Source organism: Amblyomma americanum, chromosome 4 (assembly GCF_052857255.1).
Source record: "Amblyomma americanum isolate KBUSLIRL-KWMA chromosome 4, ASM5285725v1, whole genome shotgun sequence".
NCBI lineage: Eukaryota > Metazoa > Arthropoda > Arachnida > Ixodida > Ixodidae > Amblyomma > Amblyomma americanum.
In genome coordinates, this window is record NC_135500.1 from 206586807 (window position 1) to 206613397 (window position 26591).

The 26591-nt window shown below is 47.5% G+C and overlaps 3 protein-coding genes across 3 annotated transcripts; 1 reads left to right on the plus strand and 2 right to left on the minus strand.

Annotated features, from left to right (window-relative positions):
• Positions 1–8348: 8348 nt before the first annotated feature.
• On the minus strand, positions 8349–9740 carry LOC144129981 (chitinase-like protein 3). The gene has a single exon (XM_077664030.1). The coding sequence runs from the start codon at positions 9738–9740 to the stop codon at positions 8349–8351; it is 1392 nt and encodes a 463-aa protein (XP_077520156.1).
• A 4652-nt stretch (positions 9741–14392) lies between these two features.
• On the plus strand, positions 14393–15699 carry LOC144129179 (uncharacterized). Its single transcript, XM_077663156.1, has 2 exons — positions 14393–14765; positions 15327–15699. The coding sequence occupies exons 1-2, from the start codon at positions 14544–14546 to the stop codon at positions 15630–15632; spliced, it is 528 nt and encodes a 175-aa protein (XP_077519282.1). The 5' UTR covers positions 14393–14543; the 3' UTR covers positions 15633–15699.
• A 3993-nt stretch (positions 15700–19692) lies between these two features.
• Positions 19693–25271, minus strand: LOC144129982 (uncharacterized). The gene is made up of 4 exons (XM_077664031.1): positions 24897–25271; positions 24022–24126; positions 21291–21470; positions 19693–20103 (listed from the first exon to the last, which is right to left on the minus strand). The coding sequence occupies exons 1-4, from the start codon at positions 25269–25271 to the stop codon at positions 19954–19956; spliced, it is 810 nt and encodes a 269-aa protein (XP_077520157.1). The 3' UTR covers positions 19693–19953.
• Positions 25272–26591: the final 1320 nt, after the last annotated feature.

Sequence of the window (26591 nt, forward strand, 5' to 3'; positions counted from 1 at the left end):
TATACTGGAGACCTCCACTACGGCACCTCTTCTTCCTTTCTTCTTTCAATCCCTCCTTTATCCCTTCCCTTAGGCGCGGTTCAGGTGTCCAAGGATATATGAGACAGGTACTGCGCCATTTCCTTTCCCCAAAAACCAATTATTATTATTATTATTACCCTAAAGTGCCATCAGTCATCTGCTGTCCACATTACAAGCCCTGTGTATCTTGATTTTAGCTATATTAAAATATCGCTCAAGAACTGAGAGGCAAATGCCCCTCAAGAGAGGCCTTCCAAGCAGTGGGGTCAACCTATTTTTATGGCCTCACAGCCAACCGCCTTGCACCTGCCGTAGCTGCTAGCAGGCACACCCTAGCAGATGCAAGGCAGTTGACCGTGATGACATAACAATAGGTTTTTGAAGTTGGTTGCAGGGGCATTGAGGGGCATTTGCTGCTTCGTTCATTATATGGTGTCTTACTATAGGAAGAGAACAGAGAACAAAAAATACGAGTTCATCATGTAGGTAATGATGAAAATGATTGCTCCTATTTTTTTTAGCACTGTGTTAGCTTGTTCCTGATGAGTTCCATTGTTTTCTTGATCAGAACACACAAAAATTCAAGGTGCAGCTTAGAATGAGGATTTCTGCCTTTGTTGCCAGCTGATGTGCTCACAAACTCAATGCCACCACTATTTCTTTAGCTATTGCATAATGATTCATGAGAGCATCACCATCAAATTGAGGCAACATTATTTTGTCGATAAATGAGAACTCTTTCAGCTCTTCTCAGTCATGATTTTTTTATCTTCCCTACTTGTTTTATGTGATCTTATTTCAACAAGAAGTGCTCTCTTACATGTAAGAAGGTAGTGCAGTGTGGTTCTTACTATGCCTGTACAGCTCTTGCAAATGTTGCTGAAGCAAAAGTTTTTCCTGTGCTTTTGGTAAAGCCTATTGTAGTGATAGAGGTAGCAGAAACATGTCGTGCTTGTTTTGTGTTTTATTGGCTGGACTTTTAACTACAAGCACTTGTAAGTGTTCCAAAAATATCTTTGTGGGGGCATACACTGAATATCCCGCTTATTAGGGGCAAGGTTGCTATGGAGTTCATTTCCAACGTTTCATAGTCTTCACGCTAGCATATAAACGGTTCAACAGTAACTGAGGTACACCCCTTTCCTCACTAAGGATATGTTCACTCTGGCCTGAGTCTTTCTTTTTGTCATTTGCAAACACAATCTTGGTGATCGTAGCTTTAAAGGCAGTAGGTAAGTTATGTCTCCTCCTTAGAAGGCATAATCAAGGCACAGTCCTGCTTAAATGAGTGCAACTGATTCTGTAGTCAGTTTTATTTTGTCAGCTTATGCCCCTGCTGTCGTGAGAACAGGCTACCCTAAGCTGGCTTTGTTTGGTCTGCCATTACATTCTCAGTCTTGATGCACACATTCACTTGGCAGATTTTTGTTTCACCTAATTTGTCTCTCTTCCAGTTTAGAATTTGGACACCATGACAATGAGTACGGTGGCCTGTTTACTGTGGGGAGCTTTTTTTTACCTAATGCTTTTCTGCTTTGTATATGTATTCACTTATATGGGTGGACTACAGCATATATTCGCCCAGACCATTTACCAAACTGATAAGGAAGCTTTTCAGAAGCTTTTTTGTTGTGTATTTGCCACCACCGACTACAGTGTGCTATTTGTTATTTCGTATTATCTTGTTACTTATTTGTGCTTACTAAAGCTCTGTGTAAAAGCAGCCTTGCTTGATGGCATTCACTTATTTTGTCCAGTTCATCTGTTAGTGCTATTAACTGTGACCTCAGGTTTATATAACTGCTTGTATCAGTCATTTGGTGCTTTATTTTTGTGGCCCACATAGGTGTTGAAGAGCTGGCGAATTTTTTTAATCTTTCAGGCTGACCCTTGGAAGCTGGTCGACAGCAGTTCCTGCTGTATCATGGTGCCTTTACTCTTCCACAGTCTTGCAGCTTCCTGCAACAGTGGGGTTTTAGAGAAATTTACTGTTTTGAAAAGTGGTTCTAAAGGATTTTTTTGTGCATGTCCACTTATGAACTCCAAAGTCCTGGCTTCTTCACGTGGCATCCAGAAAAAAAAAAAATTTCATTATTATCACCAATTTGCTGTTTGGTGCATAACCTGTCATTATCTTGGTGGATGCCTCTACAGAAACCCTGGGGCACCTTCTCTTGTATCTGCCTTTTCTTTCTGTGGCATTGCTAGCATCATGAAAAACACGAGGCCAGTGTGGGCACTGTTATTCTTTAGGTATCATCTCTGCCTCTTTTTTCTTAAATTTTCTTTGTAGTCCAAAAATAATTTTTGTACATGTGCACAGATTCGAGTTACATGCAACAGTGGAGCAGATATTATGAAGCAAAACAACCCAAACTTCACAAAGGATGTAGAATGGGAAGATGAGACACTGACGCTGAATAAAAACTGAAGTTTTATTGTTCTGACACCTCGATAAATATACAGCAAGCATCAAACACGGCAAGAAGAACAAAGCCCGATAGACAGACTTTGGAAAAAAAATCAAACAGGAGAACCATGATCACCCAACTCCCAAATAGGAAATTCAACTCCATATCCAGAAGGGCTATGGAAGGAGTACTGACATAGTGCTCTTTTAAACTCGCAATTTTTTTGGCCTGTGTGATTTCTCACGTGGTTTTGTCACTGCACTTGCGCAGCACGCTGAGCGCGCTCTGCACTCGGGTGTCCATTTACATTCTTGGCAATGAGCACTTAGACGGCCTGAAATCCACTCTGTCACATGGAAGTTTTACTCTGATAATCTTTTATTAAGGCATCTGCCGGTTTGGCCTACGTATGCATGGCATAACATGAGCGTGCTGCGCAGGTGCGGTGACAAAACCACTCGAGAAAGCGTTGAGGCTGAAAAAAATTGTGAGCCTAAAAGAGCACTCTGTCAGCGCTCCTCCCATAACGCTTCTGAATTAGGAGTTGCGTTTCGTGTTTGGGAGCTGCGTGATCATGATTCTCTAACTTAATTTCTGGTTCTGATGTCCACCTATCAGGCTTTGTTCTTCTTGTTTCTGATGTTTGCAGCACATTTACAGAGGTGTCAGAAGAATAAAACTTAAGTTGTTAGTCAGCGACAGTGTTTCTTCTTCCCTTTCTGTGTCCTTTGTAACGTTTGCGCCGTTTTGCTTTATGATGAACAAACAACTTGCTCGAGATGTGTTATTCAGGAGCTCATATGGTGATGGCAGGCTTGTAGAATGGCTTCGTAATGAGGGATGCTGATTATGCCTTAACAATGGCGGGAGAAAAGTGTTTGCGGCAAGAGGTGATCGTCGAGACTGGACGTTGTGATATGTGGAAACAGCCATGTCGCAGGTTATGTTGTCAGATTAGTCTGAGCTTTGTGTATTCTTGCTAAAATATTTATTTATTTATTTGATACCCACAGTGCCATTCGGCATCACAGTATCTGCAACAAAATGTTGCATGAAGGCATATATTCTGGCACACAAAAGACTCCTTTTAATACGCAGGTTGTCTCTTATTGCCCTTGCTTGCAGAGCTTATGTCATAGGAATTGAAATGAACTTTATCTATGCCATCCCTGTAGGTACTTGTGCATTAAATATTGTTTGCTTACCAGTTTCTGATTTGACATTGTTGCTTTCAGGGCATACTACTGTAGTGAAGAGGAAGGGCCTTTTGTGTTCTGCTCCAATGCCGGCCCTGTGCAAGTGGACAGTGCCAAAACTATTCATGTGACTAGAAGCAAAAGTGCTTTGTATTGTTTCAATGGCAAAATTAGTCTTGGAAATATTAGAAATTGTGCAGCCATATCAGCTCCAAAAACCTGTGTGATGGCTAGTGCCTTTGCTTGCTTGTGATGCTGATGGGAAGTAAATGCTCCTCTTTAAATTCGACAGTTTGGCTGAAACTTTCATTTATTCCTTGTGTTAGGATGCAATGTTTTTCATTGCCGCAGGATAAGTGCTTGTCCTGCATCAGCCTTATTTGTGTTTGTCTCCCTTTAGCAGTACTATTTTCTGTCTCAAATAGTATACACCTTCTAGCCCAAATTGATGTTATTTTTAACCTAGTTCTCTTACTGTGGTCGAGCAAGAGTGCTTATTTGAATAGTTTCTTTGATAATGCCGCATGATTTGGGAATTGGCCTTCCTTATGGGATGCACACGTGCACTTTAGCACAGCTCAAGGGTGCCTTTTATCTTTTAGAATGTTCACAGTAAGCTGTGCTATGCATGCTCATTTTTAAGGACTGATTCATCGTGCTACTTTCATGCGTGCCACATGTTTGTTCTCTTTACATGGAGCATTTTTCACCACCAATATTTTGCATGCTTACTGTACTTGAAGTAGTATTGCGCATATCCAGGAAAAAATTTGGCATCACTAGGCAATTTTTTGTTCTAGTAACTTCACAATGAAAAGAAATGAGCTGCAGGAATACTTGGATGGAATTTATCCCTACCATAAAAAAAGTAAAATCTCTTTGCCAGAGTAGATTTATATGCAGTTTTTCTTCAAATTTGTGCCTGTATTGATCATTCGAGCAGTGTTCCTCTAACTGGAAGTCTTGCGTATTTCATGAGGGGAAAATACATGAAAGTTCTCTTTTTGTTTTCATTTTGCTTGGTAAAGGCACCTGGTATTACTTTTCAGATGTCTTAATTTGCTCTGTGGTTGTAGTAAACAAGAGAGAGGAAGGTGCTATGTGAATTCATGCCATTATTAACCAGAAAACAGAAGACAAATCCCTATCAAAGTATTGAGGTGCTAAATTATTGGGTGAATGTTTTTTCTTTGGAATGGTGTGTAGTGCAGTAGTATACATTAACACTACATAGAATGCACCTATGCCAACTAACTAATTTATAATTGAATTTTATTTCTCACAATGTTTCCGGTGTCAACAGCTGAAGGTGTGGCTGTGACATAAAATACAAGTTGAGGTCATGTGAGGCATACAAAAACTGAGATATAATCACTGTTTGTTATTCTTTTTGTCATTCCAGCTCATTAGCAGGCTGGCTTAAGAGGTGGTGTGAATAATGAAAGCAGTGACTGCTGAAAATTTTGTATGCCTCACATGACCTGAACTCTTCTTTTACGTCACAGCCACCATTCAGTTCTTGGAAGCGAGACAATATGAGGGAAAAAAAAATCAATTATTTATTTACGCCATGTTGACATGTTCTACATGGTTGTCCATATTTGCTGAAGTCCTGCACATCATTGTGCACACGTGTACACGTCTCTTTTACAAGGAAGCGGTCACATCAGGTGAATACTTATAGAATAAATAGCACGTCTTTAAAAATGGTTGCACAGTGTAAATACCAGGGTGTCTTTTTTTCGTCAGAGCTGAGGTGGGGAAGACACATTAACTAAATAAAGATTAAGGCTGCGTGTGTGTTGGGATTTTTAAGACAGAAGTTTGGTCAGTTGCTTAGTAGTCTGGAAGAAAAGTTGTATTTTACTTACGTCTGCTTGTTGTTCGAATATACTTGGGTGTGCTGGCTGAGACCCGTACTCTGCTGAACTTGTTAATAAACTTTAAAAGGTACAAAACAGGGCAGTTCAATTTGTTCACGGCAGTCTGAATAGAAATAATAGTGGCCAAGAAAGCAAAAGTAGATTGAAATGGCTGAAGCTGAAAGCACAGGAGAGATCTGAGACTATAATTTTTTTCACAATATATGCCACTCTGAAACAGGAATAATTCAAGATCAGTACATAAAGTCTCCATCCTATGTATCGCAGAGCCGTGACCAATCTTTGAAAGTCTGTGAACTTCCTTTTAGAAGAGACGTCTTGCGTTTATCATTTTTGCTGTACGATAAAAGAATGGTATGCTTTGACACCAAATATTGTTTCAGTAGCAGCTATTGATGACTTTTACCATGCTTTGCAAATGTGATTTGTTTGCATTCTCTTTTACAAAGATGTTCTCTCCACTCACTGTTATAACGCCTGAAACAGGCAACAAAGGTAACAAATAAAGCACAGGTGACTAAAATTTGATTTCCCTACTCTTTTAAATAAAATCACTAAAGACTGACACTTGAGTGCATCAGATTCCACTCCTGAAGCAAAGCTTTAATGTGTTTGAATTAATTCTATGATGGATGTTGGATGTGTCATAAGGGCTAACGCTGCATACAAGTCCAGGCTGTTCAATTGCTTTGCAGTGGAAGTAGGATGACAACACTGGGGAAACTGCAGATGTGAAAGTCGCAGGACGAACTAGACTTCTGCTAGCATTGCTACCCTGTAGCCAAATGGTTCCATAATTTGTGTATTTCTCTGATGCAGGAATGTCTGTCTGCAGCGTAGCTGTGCCTTCGGCCAGCATCCTCCCCGTGGGGGATTCAGCAGAGCACAGAAGGAGCCGGTTTCAACCCCGGAAAATGGTGGGCCGTCACCAGTGTCAGTACTGCACGTACCGCACAATGTATACCACTAACCTTAGAACACATGAACGGACACACACAGGAGAAAAGCCTTACAGCTGCCCCGTTTGTTACAAGCGCTTCGCACAGAAATCTACCATGGAGATGCACATAAGGACACACACGGGGGAGAAACCATTCCAATGCAGTGTCTGCGCAAAGTGCTTTGCCCATAAGGCCAACCTGCTGGCTCATGTGAGGAGGCACTTGAGCTAGCTTGCAGCACATTGCAGTGTGTAAGTTTCCTTGTTTGGCTGGAGGTTGAGGTATGCTAAGTGCATTCTGCACATTTGGCTAGTGCAGCCTTGTTTCTGCTAGTTTTGCTTTTCCAAAGAGAGGAAGCTTGCTTTTATGTGGTGAGCTGCAAAACATGCTTGTGCACATATTTGCTATATCATGAATTGTAGTCGAAGGAGACAGAAAACTTTTATTTTTCATCCCAGGGCATTATAATCGGGAGTGCAATAGCCAAGAGTTCCTTATGCAACAAATGATAGTTGCAGCTATCCTGTTACTTTATTGGTGACTAGTGACATTGACTGTAGCAACTACTTGTCTTGCTTTTTTGACTAAAACAATTTTTCTTTTTAGTAGCTAGACAAGTTCAAGTTAATAACAACTTACATGTTGTACATAAGTAAATTTGGACATTTCTAGCCTCTCCTGTCAGTATGTGTGTTTTTGTTTTACATTGTTTGACCTCTTGAACACATCAAATGGGCTGTGGAAGTATCTTCATGTGTAATAAAAACAGAACTCCCTTGTATGCGTGTGCATAAATGAAAGGCGCGACGGAAAGCGCGCCCACAATGAGCAGACGATACGACGCACCAACTGCGCCTGCCCTTCACCTATCAGTCAGAATGACGGACGAATGGAGTGCCTTTCGCAAAGGTTTGGAAGATGGCGTAATCTAAAAAGCTCGGGATGCCAACATAGTGGATGTTTCTCTTCCCGAACTATTGCCATACAGCACCTGCCATGGTGTGCAGGTGGAGGCCTCGCACAAACAAACCTTGTCTGGTGATGTCACTTCTGGTCCGGTAAGATCATGTTCCTCTAGCCAATGAGATTTTTCCGCTCTGGTGACAATACTGATGACGTCAATGCTCACCAGCTAGTCGGGATTTTTCCGGACGATGCCGGACAGTTGCCACCGGCTTCTTGCTTCAATGAAGCTTCTATGCTGTCTCATAAAACTTCCTTCTTACAAAACCAGAGTTGTACTCTCGTAACAGCACTTGCTAAAACCCTTCGCTCATAATTTGCTCAATACAAGAAGTACCTTCCTGCAGAACAGACTTTTAACATTAGGTTAATAATTTTAATCTCTATGGCTTCAAGTCCAGCTGAAGCCTCAAGCTAACACAGAGATATGAAAGCTAGTGAGCTGCTTATTAACTGCCGAATAAAAAATGCTTGACTACCGATTTTGGCCTCATGGGAGTGGCAAGCTTTTTGAACAAGTCGCAATTAAGTGAATCACCAGCATGAGTGTTTGTGCAGGGCAATGCTGCTTTGATGTGAGGACCATTTATAAAGTTCAGTCGAGAAGTACAACATGGTGAATCTTGCATGTGCTCTACGCTACCAATGTTATAAGAGATTAATTACCTGCTTTCGCAGAGAAAAAAGAAGCTTTGACCCACTTATCGTTTTTCAGGCCAGCGTGAACATTTCACTTTACACAGCATGCTATATAGTTTTGGGCACGTTTACTCTAATTTACGGTGATAATGTCCTGTGCGCCTTGAGGAGCTAATTTTACATGGACATGGGTTTAATGCGTTCGTTGAACGTATTAAGTTAGTCCACGGAACGCTAATGAAAAACGTTCAAAGCCGGCCCTCGACGATCTATCAACACGAGGCTTCCTTTGCCTCAGCCGTGCACCAGGTCGTGAACCTCGCGGAGCAACGGCCACGTAGGGCCATAGTCTCCCGCGAAGTCGTCCATGGGCAAGTCCCACACCGCGAGCCCTGCGGTCTTGCGCACTAAGGGCCGCTTCGAGCGCAAGCTGGCGCGGTCTTCGAATCCGATCCACTGGTCTTTCGAATGGGCCACGGAGCAGCGGGAGAAGCCGTGCGTCTCGCGGCTCCAGGTTGACGCATTACGAACCAGCGCCTGGGTCACTTCATAGTAGCTCGCCAAGCCGGAGGTGTTTGTGTGGCGAAAGGGCCGCCCGGGACCAAAAGCAGTCGACCCGACGCGGGCACTTCTCATTCGCGGACGCTTCAGGGTGAAAGTGGCACCAGCGAACGAGACGCTAAGCATGGTCTTGCCGAGCTTGTGTTCTGTCACCATGGACAGTTCGTCAAGCACCGAGGACAGCCCCAATTGGCCGTTGTGCCGCGCCCTGAAGACTGCCCGCATCGGGCTCTGGCACGTTGTGACCGGAAAAGATTTGGGGTCCACGGTCTGGTGGGTGTCCACGACAACGAAGTGCAGCCAGGTGTAGAGCGCGTGAACGTAGTAGCCGTCGCGCCGCCTGGCCGTCTGCCACGGCACGACGACGGTGACATGAAGCGCCTCTTCCTGGAAAGTCAGGCGCATGGTGTTCACGAAGGCACTGTAATCGGAGCGATCTTCTAGAGTTGGGTACTTCCAGTAAAGAACCAGGCCAGCGAGCCCCATGCGTCGCGACCACGCTGCGGCGTTGCGGACGAACTCTAGGCGCGACGACTTGTAGAGCACTAGTGCTCGAAAGTCTGGCGAGTCCGTGGCTTCGCCGCCGACGCAGGCCCAGACAGCCGTTGGCAGCGAGGCCATTTTCTTCAGTGTCTCGGAGTCTTCCACGGGTTTCTTGAAGCGCAGGTCTTTCTGCTGCACATTCAACCCCACGGAGACGAAAACCAAAGCGTCGCACAGAATGGCCGACGCATTGTCCACGTCAAATCGATACGGCGAGCCGGATGGGAGACTGTGGTTTACAAAGCACATGATGGTGTGACTGCCGAATTGCTGCTGCATGGAGACCTGGACGTCGGCCATGCCACCGTCTTGGCGATGTCCGCTAACCGAACCCCCCGCGGCAAAGGCTCTCAGCGATGGGTCAGCGTCGTTGATGGACGTCCAGAAGTGTTCCACCACGGCCGCGACGATGGCGGCACCCGCACCAACCACGGTGAACAAACCGACGATGAGCAGCGCCATTAGGCAGAGATTATGATTGTGCATGACGTAGTGCATAAAAGACTCGTCTTCGTCGGCCCGCCGCCGGGATTCTCTTCGGCCACCCTGAGGAGCGGTAACGTCGCTGCTAGGATGCTCCATGACTCGGATGCAGGCTGGGGGTCGGAAGTTGGGATTTTAGGTTATTCTTCGTACTCTGGCAACCGTCTTCTGAAGAGCACTTCAGCAGCAGCGTGCGTCGCTCTAATCACAGCGCGGCTAGCGGAGCCCCTGGTTCACGAGGTGGCAACAGCTCGCTCGTCGCGAGCTCGCGTATATCTGTGACCTTCGTCTTTTACGGAGAACCTTGAATAGCGCTGTGCCGTTGGTGATGATGAAAAAGTTTTTTATTGAACCTGAATTTGGTGGTCGGTCCCTCTATTACAGACGTCCGTTGTACCTTGCAGCCGCTCTTTCGGTCAGCTCCTGCTGAACTTCCGCGTCAAAGCTGGACAGCATTTCCTACCGATAAATCGTGGTTCTTCTATCTTATCTATTTCCGTGTTGCCTTGGCAAGCTCATACCATGTGGTAAAGGTCCGCCTCAAGGTTTTGCCTCAGTGTGTTCATTGTGGCTCATAGCCATTGAAGGTTTGCGAGCTTTGCATTGTTGTTGGCTCCAGAAGCGTACAGTTCATATGCCCAAGTGCGTGCTGGCTGAGCATGCATGTTCGGCGAGCTCAAGGAGAGAACGTGCAGCTAGCATCATCAGCAGTTGCCAGCGTGGAAGCAGCAGAAGTAGGAAGAAGAACCTGCCCGCAACTGTTCAGAAGCCATGGGTCAAGTGCATTCCGCTGAAGAAACGGCCATCGACGGCGACGTGGCAGCTGTAGCAACAGGACCAGAGGATGTTTCGGGGACTGGCGAGACGTCCAACCAGGAGGCAGCGCTGGCCCCACCGCCCGAAACGCCTCGAGGCCACACAGACTGGACCGCGTTGGGGGTGAAGACGTCTTCTAAGAGTGCTGTTCCTCCACCCGTGGAGCAGGGTGACATGGCACTGAAGAGGGAACGCAGCATGCACCGCGATCCCCAACAGGTGAGTTTTTACCTTGATTGGTGAATTTTTCGTAGCTCCCCATACGAACGATCTATGTATCAGGCGGTTTACCCGCCGCAGTGGCTCAGTGGTTAGGGCGCTCGGCTACTGATCCGGAATACCCGGGTTTGAACCCGACCGCCTTTCAACAGCGAAACGCTAAGGCGCCCGTGTGCTGTGGGATGTCAGTGCATGTTAAAGATCCCCAGGTGGTCGAAATTATTCCGGAGCCCTCCACTACAGCACTTCATTCTTCCTTTCTTCTCTTATAGTCCCTTTATCCCTTTCCTTACGGCGCGGTTCAGGTGTCCACCGATATGCGAGACAGATATTGCGCCATTTCCTTTCCCGGAAACCTGTTTTAAATAAACCAATTTTCAATTATGTATCAGGCGGCGAGAATGGCGGACCTGCGCTGGCCATTATAGCGCTGCGAATAATAATAATAATTGGTTTTGGGGGAAAGGAAATGGCGCAGTATTTGTCTCATACATCGTTGGACTACTGAGTTTGGAAAAGGTGCCGGCGGCGGTCACTTGGGACGAGAACGAGCCGTAATATAGAGCGTTCGTCTTGCTGCGTCGTGGTGTTGACTGCGCGCGGTGTTGTCCAGTCGCGTATGATGCTCGCTAAGTGTGGCTCGGTCAAGGTGGCAGGGTGCGGACGCCCGTGCCTTGAAATATATCGCCAAAACCGCTACGTGTAGAATGCCTCGATGTTGTCCCACCGCCTTGTACCTAGGCCATGCATAATATGCATGTGCATCTTATGTAGCTACTTCCTCCACTCTCTTCGTTTTAAGATCAGTCATGGGCGCCCGAGAATCGGGTGGAATGTGGCATTTAGGTTGGGGTAGCTACGCCTGTAGTGCCCAAAGACGAATAATTGGTGGAAGCTTCGTCCGACGTAGGCTCGAATTTCGTAGGAGCATACAATGCCAACGAATTGTATAAGGAATGACTGAATGGAACACCGCATTACCCCAAGCACAGTATGTTATATCGGACGTACTGACTTGCAATTCGTTAGTTTGACGAGTGCGAGCAGCCTCTTCTCTTAAAATTAGTAGGAATCTGTGGCGATTCCATGCCACAGTTGTCATGCATGGTAGTTCACAGCCCGAGAACAACAGGGGCGGTGGTGGTGGTGAAAACTTTACTGCATTATCGGGAGCCTTAAGACGGGTACATCGTAATGACGGCTCGGCTCTTGGCTACGTGTTGTGGCCGGAAGCTTGTGCTTCCTAGCGGCTCCCGAAGCTATAGTCCGCCAGCCGCTTTTCAACGGCCAGGTCAGAATTGGACACCGTAGCCTCCCATCGCTCGAGGTCTGGGAGTTGCCAAGTGGCTGGAGGGTGGAACTCCGAGCGTTGAAACATAATGTGAGTGAAATATGCTTTAGATGCCCCACATCTATAGGGTACACTCTAGCCTTACTTTCCTCCTTGTGCTCCACTGCGTTGAAAGTGAGGTACTGGGAGGTATCTGCTGCTGCAGCAGTTGCTTTGTCGGGCGTGGTTGCTGCGACTCGCCTATTCTTTCAACATTTTCTTTCGTATTTGTTTCAACTTTCTTCTGTCTGCACGCGGCATACAGTAGTGGTGGTGAAAACATTTATTAGGAAGAGACAGGAGGTATGTTTCGATCAGCCCGTAAGCGACCGATCCTTACAAGCACTAGGTGGAGGTCTCTAGTTTGGTACCCCAGTGGCGGTGGCCGCCGCCCGGGCGCGCTCGACTAAGGCTTGTTGGGCCTGTAAGTCGTGGCAGCCTAGCAGGGTCGCCTCCCAGTCCACCCTGGTTGGGTTGGGGGGGGGGGGGGGGGGGAATAGCCGGGCAGGCCCACACCATGTGATAGGTGTCAGAAGACACCACTCCACAGTGCGGGCAGCTGCCGTTAAAGGAGGGGTCAAAATATTTTAGTGCTGCCGGGCACAGCAATAGGCTGAGAAGGAGCCGCTCATATTGAGGCCTTTACATGGGCGAGGGTAAAGGCGATGACTGTCTTGATAGTAGGTTGTAACATCTTTGAAGGTATAGATCGGATTAAAATCGGGTTCCTGATCGGGTGGGGAGGAGAAAACAGCCCGATGAGAGAGCGCGCGGGCGGCTGCGTCTGCTGCCTCGTTTCCTGCCAACCCCTGATGAGCACGGGCCCATATAAGGTAGCGGCGAGCGGGGTCCGTGTCCCGCATGCAATTTTGGTAGATTCGACAGGCTAGGAAGGGAGTGCAGCCTTGTTCGACGTTCCGACAGGCCCCTCGCGAGTCGGTGATTATGTATTTTGAATCGGAATGTGAGGCCGCGAGAGCAATCGCTCCCTCTTCTGTTTGTGTTGCACTGCGGGCTCTGAAGGTGAGGCCGTTAACTGTGTTGCTGTTGTGAACTACCGCGACCGTCTACCATACCCCGTAGTGAGGGCTGGAGGCGTACACGTAGTATACACCTGTTTTGTTGCCATAATGTCGGGCTAGGGCTTCCGCTCGTGCCAGGCTCCGACCAATATGGTCTTCGTGTGACATGTTGGCTGGAAGAGGTCGCACATGGAGGGCGCGTTTCTGCAGTTCTGGGATGTGAAACCTGTCTTCCATGGGAGTGGTGTGTTGGACATGAAGTCGAGCAAGAAGGCGGCGATCCGACTCCGTTTGCGACAAGCGCGTGTGCTGGTTTGTAAGGTGGGCCTCCCGGAGCTCCCGGAAAGTATTCACCACCCCAAGGGCCTTATAAGCCGGTTGTTTGAAGTAGTGATGGGGAGGTCAAGGGCACGTTTTATAATTTTGCGAAGGATGACATCAAGGACATCCTCCTCTTGTTTCCGTAAGTGGAGATAAGGAGTCGAATATAGAATTCGACTGGTTACGAAGGCGTTTGCCAGCTGCAAAGCATTCTTACTTCGTATAACCCCCCGCGTTTGTTGGAAACCCGGCGGACCATGCGGCCCACCTGGTCCCCCATCTTACGGAGTTTGGCCAATGTAGTGTCTGGCCGTCTGCGCTTGTGGATGTAGAGTCCGAGTGCCCGTATCTCATCAGTTTCGCGTATGGGATCACTCTCAAGAGAAAGAGAGATTGTAGTTGCGCACTTTTGTGAGGGGCGGAGGAGCACAAATTCCGATTTTTGAAGAGAACATTGAAGACCGCAGCGAAGGGCGTAGCGGTCTACTATCGTCTCCGCTGTTTGCAGGCTCGTTTCAATGTCCCCTGTGATGCCCTGCGGGGCCCACAGAGTGGTGTCATCGGCGTACAAGGCATGTTGCACGTCGACGACACCACCTATAGCTGGGCCGGCAGGTGCACAGCCAGATTGAAAAGCAGCGGGGAAAGTACCGTGCCTTGAGGGGTTCCCCGCGTGCCGAGTAGGTAAGGACCATGCTCTCTATCTTGGATGCGGATGTAAGATTGACGATCCATTAGAAATTGACATATGTATTGGAATGTGTTGAGGCCACAGTCGGTCTGACGTAGGTTAGTATGATCTCGTGTGTTATATTGTCAAATGCCCCTTTAAAATCCAAGGCGAGTACTTACCGGTCATTATGGCGGCATTCGAGGGTGACAGCGGCCCAGTTGAAGATAGTCATTTCGTCGTGGCTGGCCGAACTGACGGATGGACATTAATCTGCGGACAAAAAAAAAAGGAAATTTTAGGCGTTAAATGCAATCCTGCATTAAAATACATAATAGCACGTCATTAACGCCATTTCATTTCACACCAGTTAAGCTGCCGTTGAAATTCACTTTACCACGAGGGTAAACGTCCGGGGATTTTATTTCCTCCATAATACCCACAGCTACTTTGCGCAAGATTCATTATCTTGCGTGTCGCTTGCTCCTTTTCTGTGACACGAGCAGGTGAATCGAGAGGAAGTGATGCCTTCGCCAGCGGCCGCAAGTCACGCGACAAGCCAGTGGCGAAACCAGCGGCTGGGGCGCCCCAGGTCCGGGAGGTCGCGCCGTGAGCGCGGCGCCGACAGATCTCCTACGCCGGTCGCGCTGATGGCGTCCGCTGGGTTGGCGCCTCCCAACGTGCGCTCACCGCTACCTGGGGACGTCGCAGCTGAGGCTGTCGAAGGCTGGTCTTCTGAACTGGAAGTACGGCTGACAACGCTCCTGCTTCTCTGTCATCGCAGACTTGGTCAAAAGTCTTTGGGTCACATGGTTTGCCTTTGAGGTTTAGCCCTTAGGCACCGGTAAAAGGCAGAAGTAACTTTAAGGCTATATGGACTGGAAGTTCTCCTTACACAGATTTATAGCTTTAGGACTGACATTATACTGCACAACTGAAACGCTAAACATGTGGCCTGAAGGTTTTTGTCCGAGGGCGTACGTATGTGTAGTGGCTGCGCCGATGCTTTCAGTGTTTGTTTATCATCAAGAGTATCGTTCGTTCCTAATTGCAAAAAGAAAACTTAAAAGGTGACAGCGATTACTGTTGTTTCGCTATATGCACTGCGGCATGGGAAATTGCAGAAACGAATCAACGAAATAAATAAACGGTGTTGGGCATTGAGGACTGGACGAGTTTTTTTTTTTTCTATGCGCTTTGCTTTGGCAATGGAGGCAGAAAGCACGAGCATAATTCAGAAATAGGCATAATCGTGGCTTTCTCACTCGTGTGTCTCACGTGCATCTGCATTTACTTCGCGCGGCCAGGGCGCGTCGGAACCGCGAGCCACCATCCTGGCCACCGGATGGCGCATGCGCAGACTGGCGTGCGCCGCGGTCATCGCTTGCTGCTTCGCGGCAGTGGCGGCGGCGCTGACGTACGGAACCATCAAGAGCATCGGTCACCAGGGGCGCATCGTCGAGGAATTCAGCAACTGGACGATAGCCAAGGTGGCGCTATCGGCTGCGACTGCCGCCAACGCAACGACAGCCGCTGCTTCAGCCCCAGCAGACGCTGCGGACACTGCTGAAGTCAGCCTCGCTGTCAGCGACGCGTCGCCGACCAGCAAATGAAATTAGGCGCCGCGAGTGTTTCCCTTATATAAACTGAAATATATATAGAAATAAGTTGTATACTCCGCTGAATCCTGCAGAAATACAGTGCGGATGCATCATGAGCAAAATTGAGGCAAACATAATTGAGTATGCATATGCTCGACTACTGATCCGGAGTTCCCGGGTTCGAACCCGACTGCGGCGGCTGCGTTTTTATGGAGGAAAAACGCTAAGGCGCCCGTGTGCTGTGCGATGTCAGTGCACGTTAAAGATCCCCAGGTGGTCGAAATTATTCCGGAGCCCTCCACTACGGCACCTATTCCTTTCTTCTTTCACTCCCTCCTTTATTCCTTCCCTTACGGCGCGATTCTGGTGTCCAACGATATATGAGACAGATACTGCGCCATTTCCCTTCCCAAAAAAACCAATTATTATTATTATGCTGCGCACGTTGAGAATCTCTGCGAGAGCAAACGTTATATATATATATATATATATATATATATATATATATATATATATATATATATATATATATATATATATATATATATATATATATATATATATATATATATATATATATAGTTACGAACGTAGGTTGCGTTCGCTCCGCAGAATAAAGATTTAAGTGGGCACTTCTACAAAAACACTTTTATTTATCAACGTTTCGACCGCGGTGCGGTCTTCTTCAGGACTGTAGTGGTCTCGCGTCAGATGGACGTTTTAAGTTTGTGAGCTCAAGAGGAGGGAGAAAGGAGTGTAACAAGCAAATAGCAACAACAGTTCAAAAAAATTGAAAAAAAAATAAAGATGGGGGTGCGGGGAGCAGACAGGGACAATATTGGGGGAGAAGGCAAAAAAATAGGAATAAAAGAGAAAAAGGGGGGAAAACTAGTATAGTAAGGAAGGGTGGGGTACAAAAGGAGATGGCGAAACGAGAGAAAGGGAGAGGAAGACGGTGGGGGGGATATGGGCAGCACGACAACCACAGGCGTACGAAAGCAAAATGTGCAAACAAAACACACAAACAAAATGCACAAACACAAAGGGCGCCGCTGCAGATGCGTGGCCAAAGAGGAGCCGCTGCGCAAATGACACTGGCAGCGACGAACAGGCCAAACCAGGCGCCTTTTGGGGGGTCTCACTAATTTCCGGTGAGTCGAGGGCTAGAACGTTAAGGAAGGAGTGGGCTACGTTAACGAGCATATGTGTAAGAACTTACTCACGGGGTCTGGGTTTCACTGAAGGGTGCACCCCTCTCCCTGGGCGGGTCGTTGAACCGACCTCGCCGGGAATACTTGTTTGTAGGGGAGGAGGGCTGGGCTAGCTGTGTACAAAGATTTGAAATTGTCGGAAAATATAAGGAAAGAACGTCAAAAGCTTATCAATACTGCACGAGGCAGGATAGTGTGCAGTATTGATAAGCTTTTGACGTTCTTTCCTTACATTTTCCGACAATTTCAAATCTTTGTACACAGCTAGCCCAGCCCTACTCCCCTACAAACAAGTATTCCCCGCGAGGGGAAACCCATTGAAACCCAGACCCCGTGAGTAAGTTCTTACACATGTGCTCGTTATCGTAGCCCACTCCTTCCTTAACGTTCTAGCCCTCGGCTCACCGGAAATTAATGAGACCCCCCCAAAAGGCTCCTGGTTTGGCCTGTTCGTCGCTGCCAGTGTCATTTGCGCAGCGGCGCCTCTTTAGCCACGCATCTGCAGCGGCGCCCTTCGTGTTTGTGCATTTTGTTTGTGTGTTTTGTTTGCACGTTTTGCTTTCGTACGCCTGTGGTTGCCGTGCTGCCCATATCCCCCGCACCGTCTTCATCTCCCTTTCTCACGTTTCGCCATCTCCTTTTGTACCCCACCCTTCCTTACTATACTAGTTCTCCCCCCTTTTTTTCTTTTATTCCTATTTTTTTGCCTTCTCCCCCAATATTGTCCCTGTCTGCTCCCCGCACCCCCATCTTTATTTCTTTTTTTTTTCAATTTTTTGAACTGTTGTTGCTATTTGCTTGTTACAATCCTTTCTCCCTCCTCTTGAGCTCACAAACTTAAAACGTCCATCTGACGCGAGACCACTACAGTCCTGAAGAAGACCGCACCGCGGTCGAAACGTTGATAAATAAAAGTGTCTGTAGAAGTGCCCACTTCTCTTATATATATATATATATATATATATATATATATATATATATATATATATATATATATATATATATATATATATATATATATATATATATATATATATATATATATATATATATATATATATATACACAACCATGCCTCCGGTGGGATCCGAACCCACGACCTCCGAATATCGCGTCCGGTGCTCGTACCAACTGAGCTACGGCGACGGCTGTCCAATCTGCTGCTCTCGTGGGTATTTATGTTTTGCGTGTAAGCGAACCTTCAGAGTGTTCACCAGCGCCACCCTCGTCCATAGCGGTGGACGTAGCACGTCCTGTAATACCGCAAGTGTGACGTAGAACGTCATCTAACGGCGAGGGCGGAAACTGTGCGAGAGCCCTCTTATGCTACCTTTAAAAGAAAATTACTTATAAAGCAGCAGAAAAAACAACCATGCCGCCGGTGGGATCCGAACCCACGACCTCCGAATATCGCGTCCGGTGCTCTTACCAACTGAGCTACGGCGACGGCTGTCCAATCTGCTGCTTTCGTGGGTATTTATGTTTTGCGTGTAAGCGAACCTTCAGAGTGTTCACCAGCGCCACCCTCGTCCATAGCGGTGGACGTAGCACGTCCTGTAATACCGCAAGTGTGACGTAGAACGTCATCTAACGGCGAGGGCGGAAACTGTGCGAGAGCCCTCTTATGCTACCTATGGCATCAAGACTGCCAGAACCGAGACCCCCGTTAAGCTATTAGCAGACAAGGCAAATGAAATGAGGGGCTCGTTTGACAAACATATTAAGGAAGCCAACAGTCACCGAAACCAAGGTGCATAGGGGAATGTTCTCTATTTTTTTTTAATTTCTGGTGCCAATCAATTGTTTTTCTTTAAAAGAAAATTACTTATAAAGCAGCAGAAAAAACAACCATGCCGCCGGTGGGATCCGAACCCACGGCCTCCGAATATCGCGTCCGGTGCTCTTACCAACTGAGCTACGGTGACGGCTGGCCAATCTGCTGCTTTCGTGCTGCTTTTTCTGTCGCGGTTCCAATGAAGAAGCTGCCAATGCTCCCTTCGTCATGAGCCACGCATCGAAACTGTTCAGTGAAAGCCATGGTAGTGGTAAAACAGTGGGACGGCCATCGCCGACGTATACGCTGCCTCATGCGCTTACTTCAGTTCTGGCCTGCACCTGCAGAGGTCACGCTATCCGATCCATTAAATTTCATTACCTTTATGTCGCTGCGGCGACCTCTACTTTCATTTGAAATCTCTGTGATGCTAAGAGCGGGCGGTTATCTTTTCTCCGCATCACAAGTCGTGCGCAAGTCCATTTTATTTCAAGTGAAATATTAGCAGGAGTTTCTTCTCTGATCTTCGCTTCTGACACTCTCAACGTATCCCTGTCAATTACTGATCATAGCATTTTCATTGGAGCGCGCAGTTATCATGCAAGCAGCTGTGTGCAGTTTTCGCCGAGTAGAAATGGTAAGGAAGGCGAACCTTTCCACGGGAGGGAAGGGGCGGGGAGGGGAAATCTGTCTAGTAGGGAGCCACGAACTCTTGATCCCTAGCCAACACAAGGTACAGAAAGGAAGTCGCAAACGAGCGAAACATGTGAAGCTTCGCAAATCAGGCATAGGAAATAACGTGAGGGCATTTCGCATGCATATACTCAGGCTCGCCACCTCTAGAGTGCAAGCAGCCTGCACCCTCAAGGGCAAAATTAATGCCTCCTGTACCACCGTCAGATCTACAATCCTAGCGAAAAGGATGTTGTCGGCATGGTTATACCAATTCTGCGCGCCACACAATTCTTTCGGGGTGTTATACGGGTGTACAAAATCTCCTCAGAGATCCCTGGGCCGCATGCAAGGGCAGTCTGTAAATTATTCGACACGTTACCGACGCACGCTACAGCTGTCGAGTGCATAGGCGTTGCATCGAAATTCTTTCTTTTGGTCCATTTTGCGAGAGACATCAATAAATCAACTCAACCGGAAAGACATGCGCACTTAAATTTGCGCCACGTTTTTGTTTCCACGCCACTTTTGAAGCCACACATTCGCAGCTGCGTACAGTATGTCGAAAAGTTTTCACAGTTCGCTATCTGCAATTGGTCGGTACTGCTGCAGTCCATCGCACTTGGGCGAAATTGAGGCAGACAGATACGCCGACATGGCAGCTGTGCGAGGCAGATTAGGATCGGCGGGAGGCCGAGCCCGTTGCGTTGAGGTTAATCCTAGCAGCATCGCGAGCTTCGCCGCCAAGTGGCGCCGTCCTGTTTTCCAAGCGAGGGTCTGTCCCCGTGGGCGAGAGCATGGCCGCCCGTATCACAGCGCCGTTGACCTGTGAGAAAAAGGGGAAATGTCATAATCAACATAGTAATAGAAGGAAGTTAAAAAATTGGAATTGTTTCCTTTAGCCACAGTGCTCACAGGCTTCAGTGTACAGAAAGAGGAAAGGGGGATTTCCTGCAACGCACCCTTTGCTTTTTGTGTTATTTTGCAGCCTAAATCTGTAACCCCTCAAGCAGACCACATTATCCTGCCCTCCAATTACTTGTCTTGTACTGTACCCTGCTGTGCTGTACGTATGTACTACAATTGGGTACTCGCCCTTCCTCATGCATACATGTCTAGCACTAACCCTGGGCTTTAAATCTGATTGGCGCGTGCAACCTTGTGGTACTTCTCATTAAAACAAATAATGCGTGGTAATTTCACGTGTTTCATTCGTAGCCGATTGTACAGACTTCGTCAGGAGTGAATGGCTGATCTTTTCCGGAAAGCGCTCAATGCATATCGTCATTATCTTCACCAGGACTGTTCTGTGCACATGCGACAAGCGCAGTACAAACGGAAGTGTTGGCGTCGTGCGCCTGTTCGCAGCAGTCCAATGTCTGTCTGTCTGTCTGTTACTGCCAGGAAGAAAGTAAAGGAAAGTGCACAGGCCTGCTCACTGGCTCAAGCCGAGCCACAATCGCTACCACGTGCAGATAGTAGGAGAGTTGAAAGATGGGATAGAAAGACAGGATAGTAAAGACGCGCTAAAGACAAGGCCGATCCCGGAGGTAGTGCAATACCGGGCCAACCGGTGGCGGGAGTGAAGCATCCTTCAAACTCTCCGCCACATTTCCAAAAATGAGTCCAATTGGACCCGTAACAGATACTCTACGGGTCCGGACAATCGCATGAACACATTCCGATTTTAAACGAAGGAATAGAAAAGACGGCAGGGGGCGTTGTAGATTGCGGGGTCAGCATTGGCTCTCTAGCATATCAATGCTTCAGAGAGAGAGAGAGAGTCACTGTCCTTGCCTACGAGAACTTCGGAACTCTAGGAGTACGTTTTTTTTTACATTTCGGCGAAAAATGCGCGTGTTACTGTGTTTTCTTAGAGCAGCCGGTGTGAGCATTGGCGTTGAATGTCGTAGCCGTGAATGGCGTCGTTCTGCATGCAGCTAGGCCAGTTAGAATAGTAATCTGCACGGCCCGTAGCAAAACGTGAACTTGGAGGATCTCGCGATCACTAACCTTGAGCACGCGCTGGACCTCGTCCAGGCTTCGGCTTAGCTCGTCCGAGCCGTTGGCGATCAAGGCGGCGACGGTGGCCATCGCAGCCGCGAAGAACAGCAGGGTCGACGCAGCGCACACCCAGAGCACGAGCCGAGGGCCGCTCAGGCCGCCAGTGACGGCGGCTGCGCTCAGCTGAGCCTGCTCACCATGGTGTAGAAGAAGTGGGTCTGGCAGGTGTTCCACTGGCAGCTCGTAGAAAAGAGCTAACGTTTAACTCGCTTCAAAACAAAGCCTACAGCGCGAGCACGTTACGATGGACTTTGTAGAGCGCTAGCTTTTAAGACGAAGGTTTCGGGCCTATGCGTAGCAATGACGGTCAAGCGGCTGCACATACACCGACGACCTTAGATAATATTTAAAAAAAAAACATTACACCCCTTCACTCTGCACTCTCCATCTCGTCCAATCGCCTCCTACGAAAAATTCAGCTTAACATCCTTTATACACTGACTATAGGCCACATCTGTACCGTCATCGGGCCACACTACGCCAACCTCTCGCACCATCAATATGAATGCCCATCATTCCCCTATCATAGCCCATCATACTTCTATCATAGCCCATCATACCCCTACTATATATAGGAGCCATATACGGGAACAGTAATAAGAGTGGGACGGAGCACATTTGGCAGGTACTCTCAGACCATGAATGACAGTTTACCAAGAGAAAAAGCATACAAGAGCTGTACCTCCGAAAACCGAAAAAAAAAATAGATAAAATCACACCGACTTCAGTTTTAGAAATTCGGTTTAAACCGAAAAATGTTAGTATTCTTGGCATGCAAGGCATAGATAGCTGGCTGTTGATTACGAGGTACACTCAAAGCTGAAATTAAGTAAGCTGGAAGCCAGGCGCACGATGCGATGGTGGTGTTATTGGATAAGCAGTGCGGTTTGAGACATTTCTCCGCTAGCTTACACGACGACCTGGAAGTACCACCTCCTCGCCGCCTGCTACCTAAGCACTCTTTGTTCACTATCATCACCTGCTTAGAGCAGCTTGTAGTTTTATCAACTTCATGCAGGACACCGACACGAAACCGTGCATGGGCGTCGCGACCAAGTATGTTCTGGCTACCGCAACAATTGGGCGGCAGTTTCATCGCTGCCGACTCGCAACACGCAGACGACTTGATGCCCGCACTCGCACTCAACCCAGCGAGGCAACCCAGCGATAACGTCAACTTAGTTATTAGAATTAAACTTTGACTTGCGCTTTCGTCTGCTGGCTATGTCATTTAACTTGAGGTATTCTTGTAAAGACTGCAGCAATTTTGCCTTCAAGCACAATTCTCCAGCTACTACCATTTGCACGCTAGTTACTGGTAAATAAATTGTTCCGATGATGACAAAAAAAAAAGACAGAGAGTCTTAAACTGATTTTAACCACACAGGACTGCTGCATTACATCACCAAAAAAGTCAATTTCTCATTCGTCGAAAATAATAATCTCTGAACAAAAAAACCGAAACTGGTTCTCAAATAAAAAAAATTACAGGATTGCACTTAGGTCTGCTTATGAGTGGAAATGTGAAAGCCTTTCCCTGTTCTCTCTCCCTTCATTTTTCCTTTTTGTTTTATGAAATTCTGTGTTACCCCTTTATTTTCTTTTGTTTTTTTATTTTTACTTTATATTAATTTTAATTTTTATTTCATGACATATATGTTGTTTAGGAACTGTTGCATAATTAACTATTGCATTTTTGTTTTATTTACCATACAACTTATGATTGACAGTTCGTGTGGACAACTTCCGTCCACGCCACTCACAAGCCATGAAAGGCTTATACGCCTTAATACCGGTGCTTACCTGTGTGAGAAACGGGGAGGCTAACGAAAAGGGTTCAACTTCATTTGAGAACAACGAAGCGAGCTTTGGGAAGGAAAATGATAGGTGTAACTCAAAAAGAAATGAAGAGAGCAGAGAGGGGTGAGTAAACAAACGCGGGTTAATGACATCCTTGTCGAAACCAAGAAGAAATGGGCTTAGGTAGAGCATGTAATGCGAGGACAAGATAGTCGTTGGTCGTTAAGGGTAACGGAGTGGATTCCAAGAGAAGGCAAGCGTAGCAAGGGGCGGCAGAAAGTTAGGTGGGCGGATGAGATTAAGAAGTATGCGGGGATAAGCTGGCCGCAGCTGCCACATGAGAGGGTTAATTGGAGAGATATAGGATAGGCCTTCTGCAGTGGGCGTAGTCAGGCTAATGATGACGACAGGAACACCATATATGGTAGCGTGGGTAGCGCTGAAGCTTCGCCGCCAGTCCCGAAGTTGCCACTTGCGGGTGAACCTAGCGCCGGTCGCATTGAGGAACAACATCATCCAGAAGGTCGGGCGCAGGGCGCGGCGCGTAAACGTGGGGTCAGGGCTCGCAAGCGAGAAGAGGCGTTAGAGGAGCAAAATCTGTCGCGTTCACGTGGGCGCTCGCAGCAGGAGTAATGGGCCGAGACCAAACCTAAGGCGAGTGCAAACCCGTGGAAGACGGCAAGGACATCGCAAAAGCACAGTGGAAATCCTGCTAGCACTCGTCATCCGCGTTACCACGAATGCGTAATCGCCATAATTTATTTTGTGCGGTTACGACGCTCTCCAACCAGGAAGTGAATTGATCAATTACATTATTCGAAAGCACAGTTGCATATGCAAGTGTGGCTTTTGGCACATTCGGCCGTATATGATCGCGTACCTGCCGGCTAGGCGATCGAGGCGTGCTATCAGCTTCAAGAACCGGTGTATTACCCGGATGACCAAGACTCGGTGGTGGAGACTTCCCCAGAGGCGCCGGTGTCACCTAGGCCGGAACGTTGCAACGAGAAACGGACAATTAGATTCTCAATCGTGGAGGCTAGGCGAGCATGTCTTTGTATAACACCCGACAGATAATTAGTCATTGGGAAAGCGAAATTTACCCCGCTGCGGTGGCTCAGTGGTTAGCGTGCTCGGCTACTGATCCGGAGTTCCCTAGTTCGAACCCGACCTCGGCGGCAGCGCTTTGATGGAGGAAAAACGCTAAGGCGCCCGTGGGCTGTGCGATGTCAGTGCACGTTAAATATCCCCAGGTGGTCGAAATTATTCCCGAACCCTCCACTACGGCACCTCTTTCTTCTTTCACGCCCTCCTTTATCCCTTCCCTTACGGCACGGGTCAGGTGTCCGCCGATATGTGAGCCAGCTAGGTACTGCGCCATTTCCTTTCCCCAAAAACCAATTTTCCAAAGCAAAATTGGCTGTACGTAAGGCAGTTCTGTATGACTTGCCAGTGCCTTAGGTAGTGCGTATTGCATCGTTGTCTGCCCGGGGTCTTCATAGCCGCCTTGCAAAGAACATCTTCAAAGATTAGTTAGCCCGCAGCCGCCGGTCAATCATGGTCTGATTTTACAAAGACGTTAGACGAAGTGCAACCAGCACTGTGAATCTTTCCACAGGCCTCCGCAGTACTACTGCAGGTTCCGGTTTTAGTGCGCATGCGTAATTTGCACTTAAGGGCGTGTAGCAGGTGTCGTAGTAATTTACGTTGTCGCGGTCATTACTTATTTCTTGGAGGAAAAGACGGCACCCTCACCCTGAGTGCGTCCAGCGCCCTGTAGAGTGTCGGCCTGTCGCCAGCCTCGAAGTCCATCTTCTCCGCGGGGCACTCGAGGGCGCTGCTGGAGAGCCTGTTGTCCAGGGTGGCACGGTCGGCGATGGTCTCCAGGGACTCGCCTTCGTACACCGTCCGGCCGCAGCTGAAATGCAGGTCCTCGAGTCCCGCACCGCCGCGCTTCGGGCTAGCTGGCTTCTCTCCCCCTGGCGACGAGCGGGACGCGCAAATCCGCGGGTTTTTCTTCGTCGTCTTTTTCCTCTGCCCTCTTAACAGGCCTAGCACATCATTGTTATCCAGTGAAGCACGCAAGCAATAGGAAATGATGCACTTAATTCTTCCCCTCTGCACTCCCATTCATCTGCTTTTCCTCATGTTATACGGTGCTGGGTGCTCACTCTGCAGAGAGGCAGTCAGTGCCGGCGTCCTTTTCCTTTTATAGTTTAGTATGAGTAGAACTGGGACCTAGCTCAGTCTTAGACTAGCGCACATGCGAACGTTATGAGAAGTTTGCGATGAAGATGTAGAAGTCGCAGACGTGGAGAGGGACCAGAACTAAATTTTTACCTCTACAGGCCTGGTCTGGCAATCTCCCCATTGTGTCCGTATTGTGCTGAGCCGGAAACAATAGAGCACTTTCTTTTGTCGTCGCTACTCATCGATCCGGAGGCGACTATTAGAGGTCCCAATGCAGAATCTCAATTTGCGTCTGTCTTCTGCGGTTGATCAGTCCCTTGGCGCTTCTATGCTTGGCCATACCAATGGGAATGTTTGTTCTGCCGTTCAAAATTATCTCCTAGAATCAAAACGTCTGCCATCATAAGCTTTCGTATTTGGGTTACTACTTTTTGCAATTCATACTCTCTCTCAATCTCTCCTCTTTTTTTTTACTGATCCTCTTACCTGATTTTCAGTTTGTTAGGTCGCCCTAACCTCCTGCAACCTCCTCTGCTACGGAAACAGAGTTACACAATTTTTGTTAGGTCATCCCACGCTTGCCATATGCAATCTGCAATTTAAATAGTCACCGCTTGGTTATGGCCAATTCCCCTTGTGGGTATGTGCCATTTTGTGAGGGGAACAACAACAACAACACTTCGATTATCTTTCGAAGTCGGGCAACCGACGTGCACTATTCGGCTTTCTACGGTCTAGAAAACTGCTCACGTCCTCTAGTAATTTACAGTCGTTAGTTATGTCACCTAAATAAGCTATACAGGCGGTTGAATTAATTGCCACGGGCATGAAAAAGCGGTTTTCGTCTCTACTAACTTTGCGACCAATGCTGTTTGCGTCAGTGGTGCCAAATAATAATGCCTCACAAGTTAATTTATCGCAGCTTTCCCAAGTTGTGCAGAGATTACCAGCGGCTGCTCCTGGCCCTGATGGTGTCACTACAAAGATGCTCAAAATTCTCTATGAGGAGTCTCCCGACTCCTTATTGCACCTCATAAACTACTCCATCAAACACGCTTGGATAGCTCCTGGGTGGAAGCTGGCCAAGGTGATTCCTTTACTGAAAAATCAGGGTGGAGGCTATGAATTGGATAATATTAGGCCAATTCGTTTAACATCAAACGTGGTAAAATTATTAGAACGGATGTTACTAATTCGAGTTTCAGCCTTCGTGGACAGCAAAAATATATACAGCCCGTGTCAACTCGGATTCCGGCCACG

Coding starts and splice junctions, on each gene's coding strand:
- LOC144129981 (XM_077664030.1), bottom strand. CDS start 9,740: ATGGAGCATCCTAGCAGCGACGTTACCGCTCCTCAGGGTGGCCGAAGA.
- LOC144129179 (XM_077663156.1), top strand. CDS start 14,544: ATGCCTTCGCCAGCGGCCGCAAGTCACGCGACAAGCCAGTGGCGAAAC. Junction 14,766..15,326: donor GCTGGTCTTCTGAACTGGAA/GTACGGCTGACA, acceptor TCGCGCGGCCAG/GGCGCGTCGGAACCGCGAGC.
- LOC144129982 (XM_077664031.1), bottom strand. CDS start 25,271: ATGGGAGTGCAGAGGGGAAGAATTAAGTGCATCATTTCCTATTGCTTG. Junction 24,127..24,896: donor GGGCGCTGGACGCACTCAGG/GTGAGGGTGCCG, acceptor GTTCCGGCCTAG/GTGACACCGGCGCCTCTGGG. Junction 21,471..24,021: donor CTCGATCGCCTAGCCGGCAG/GTACGCGATCAT, acceptor CATGGTGAGCAG/GCTCAGCTGAGCGCAGCCGC.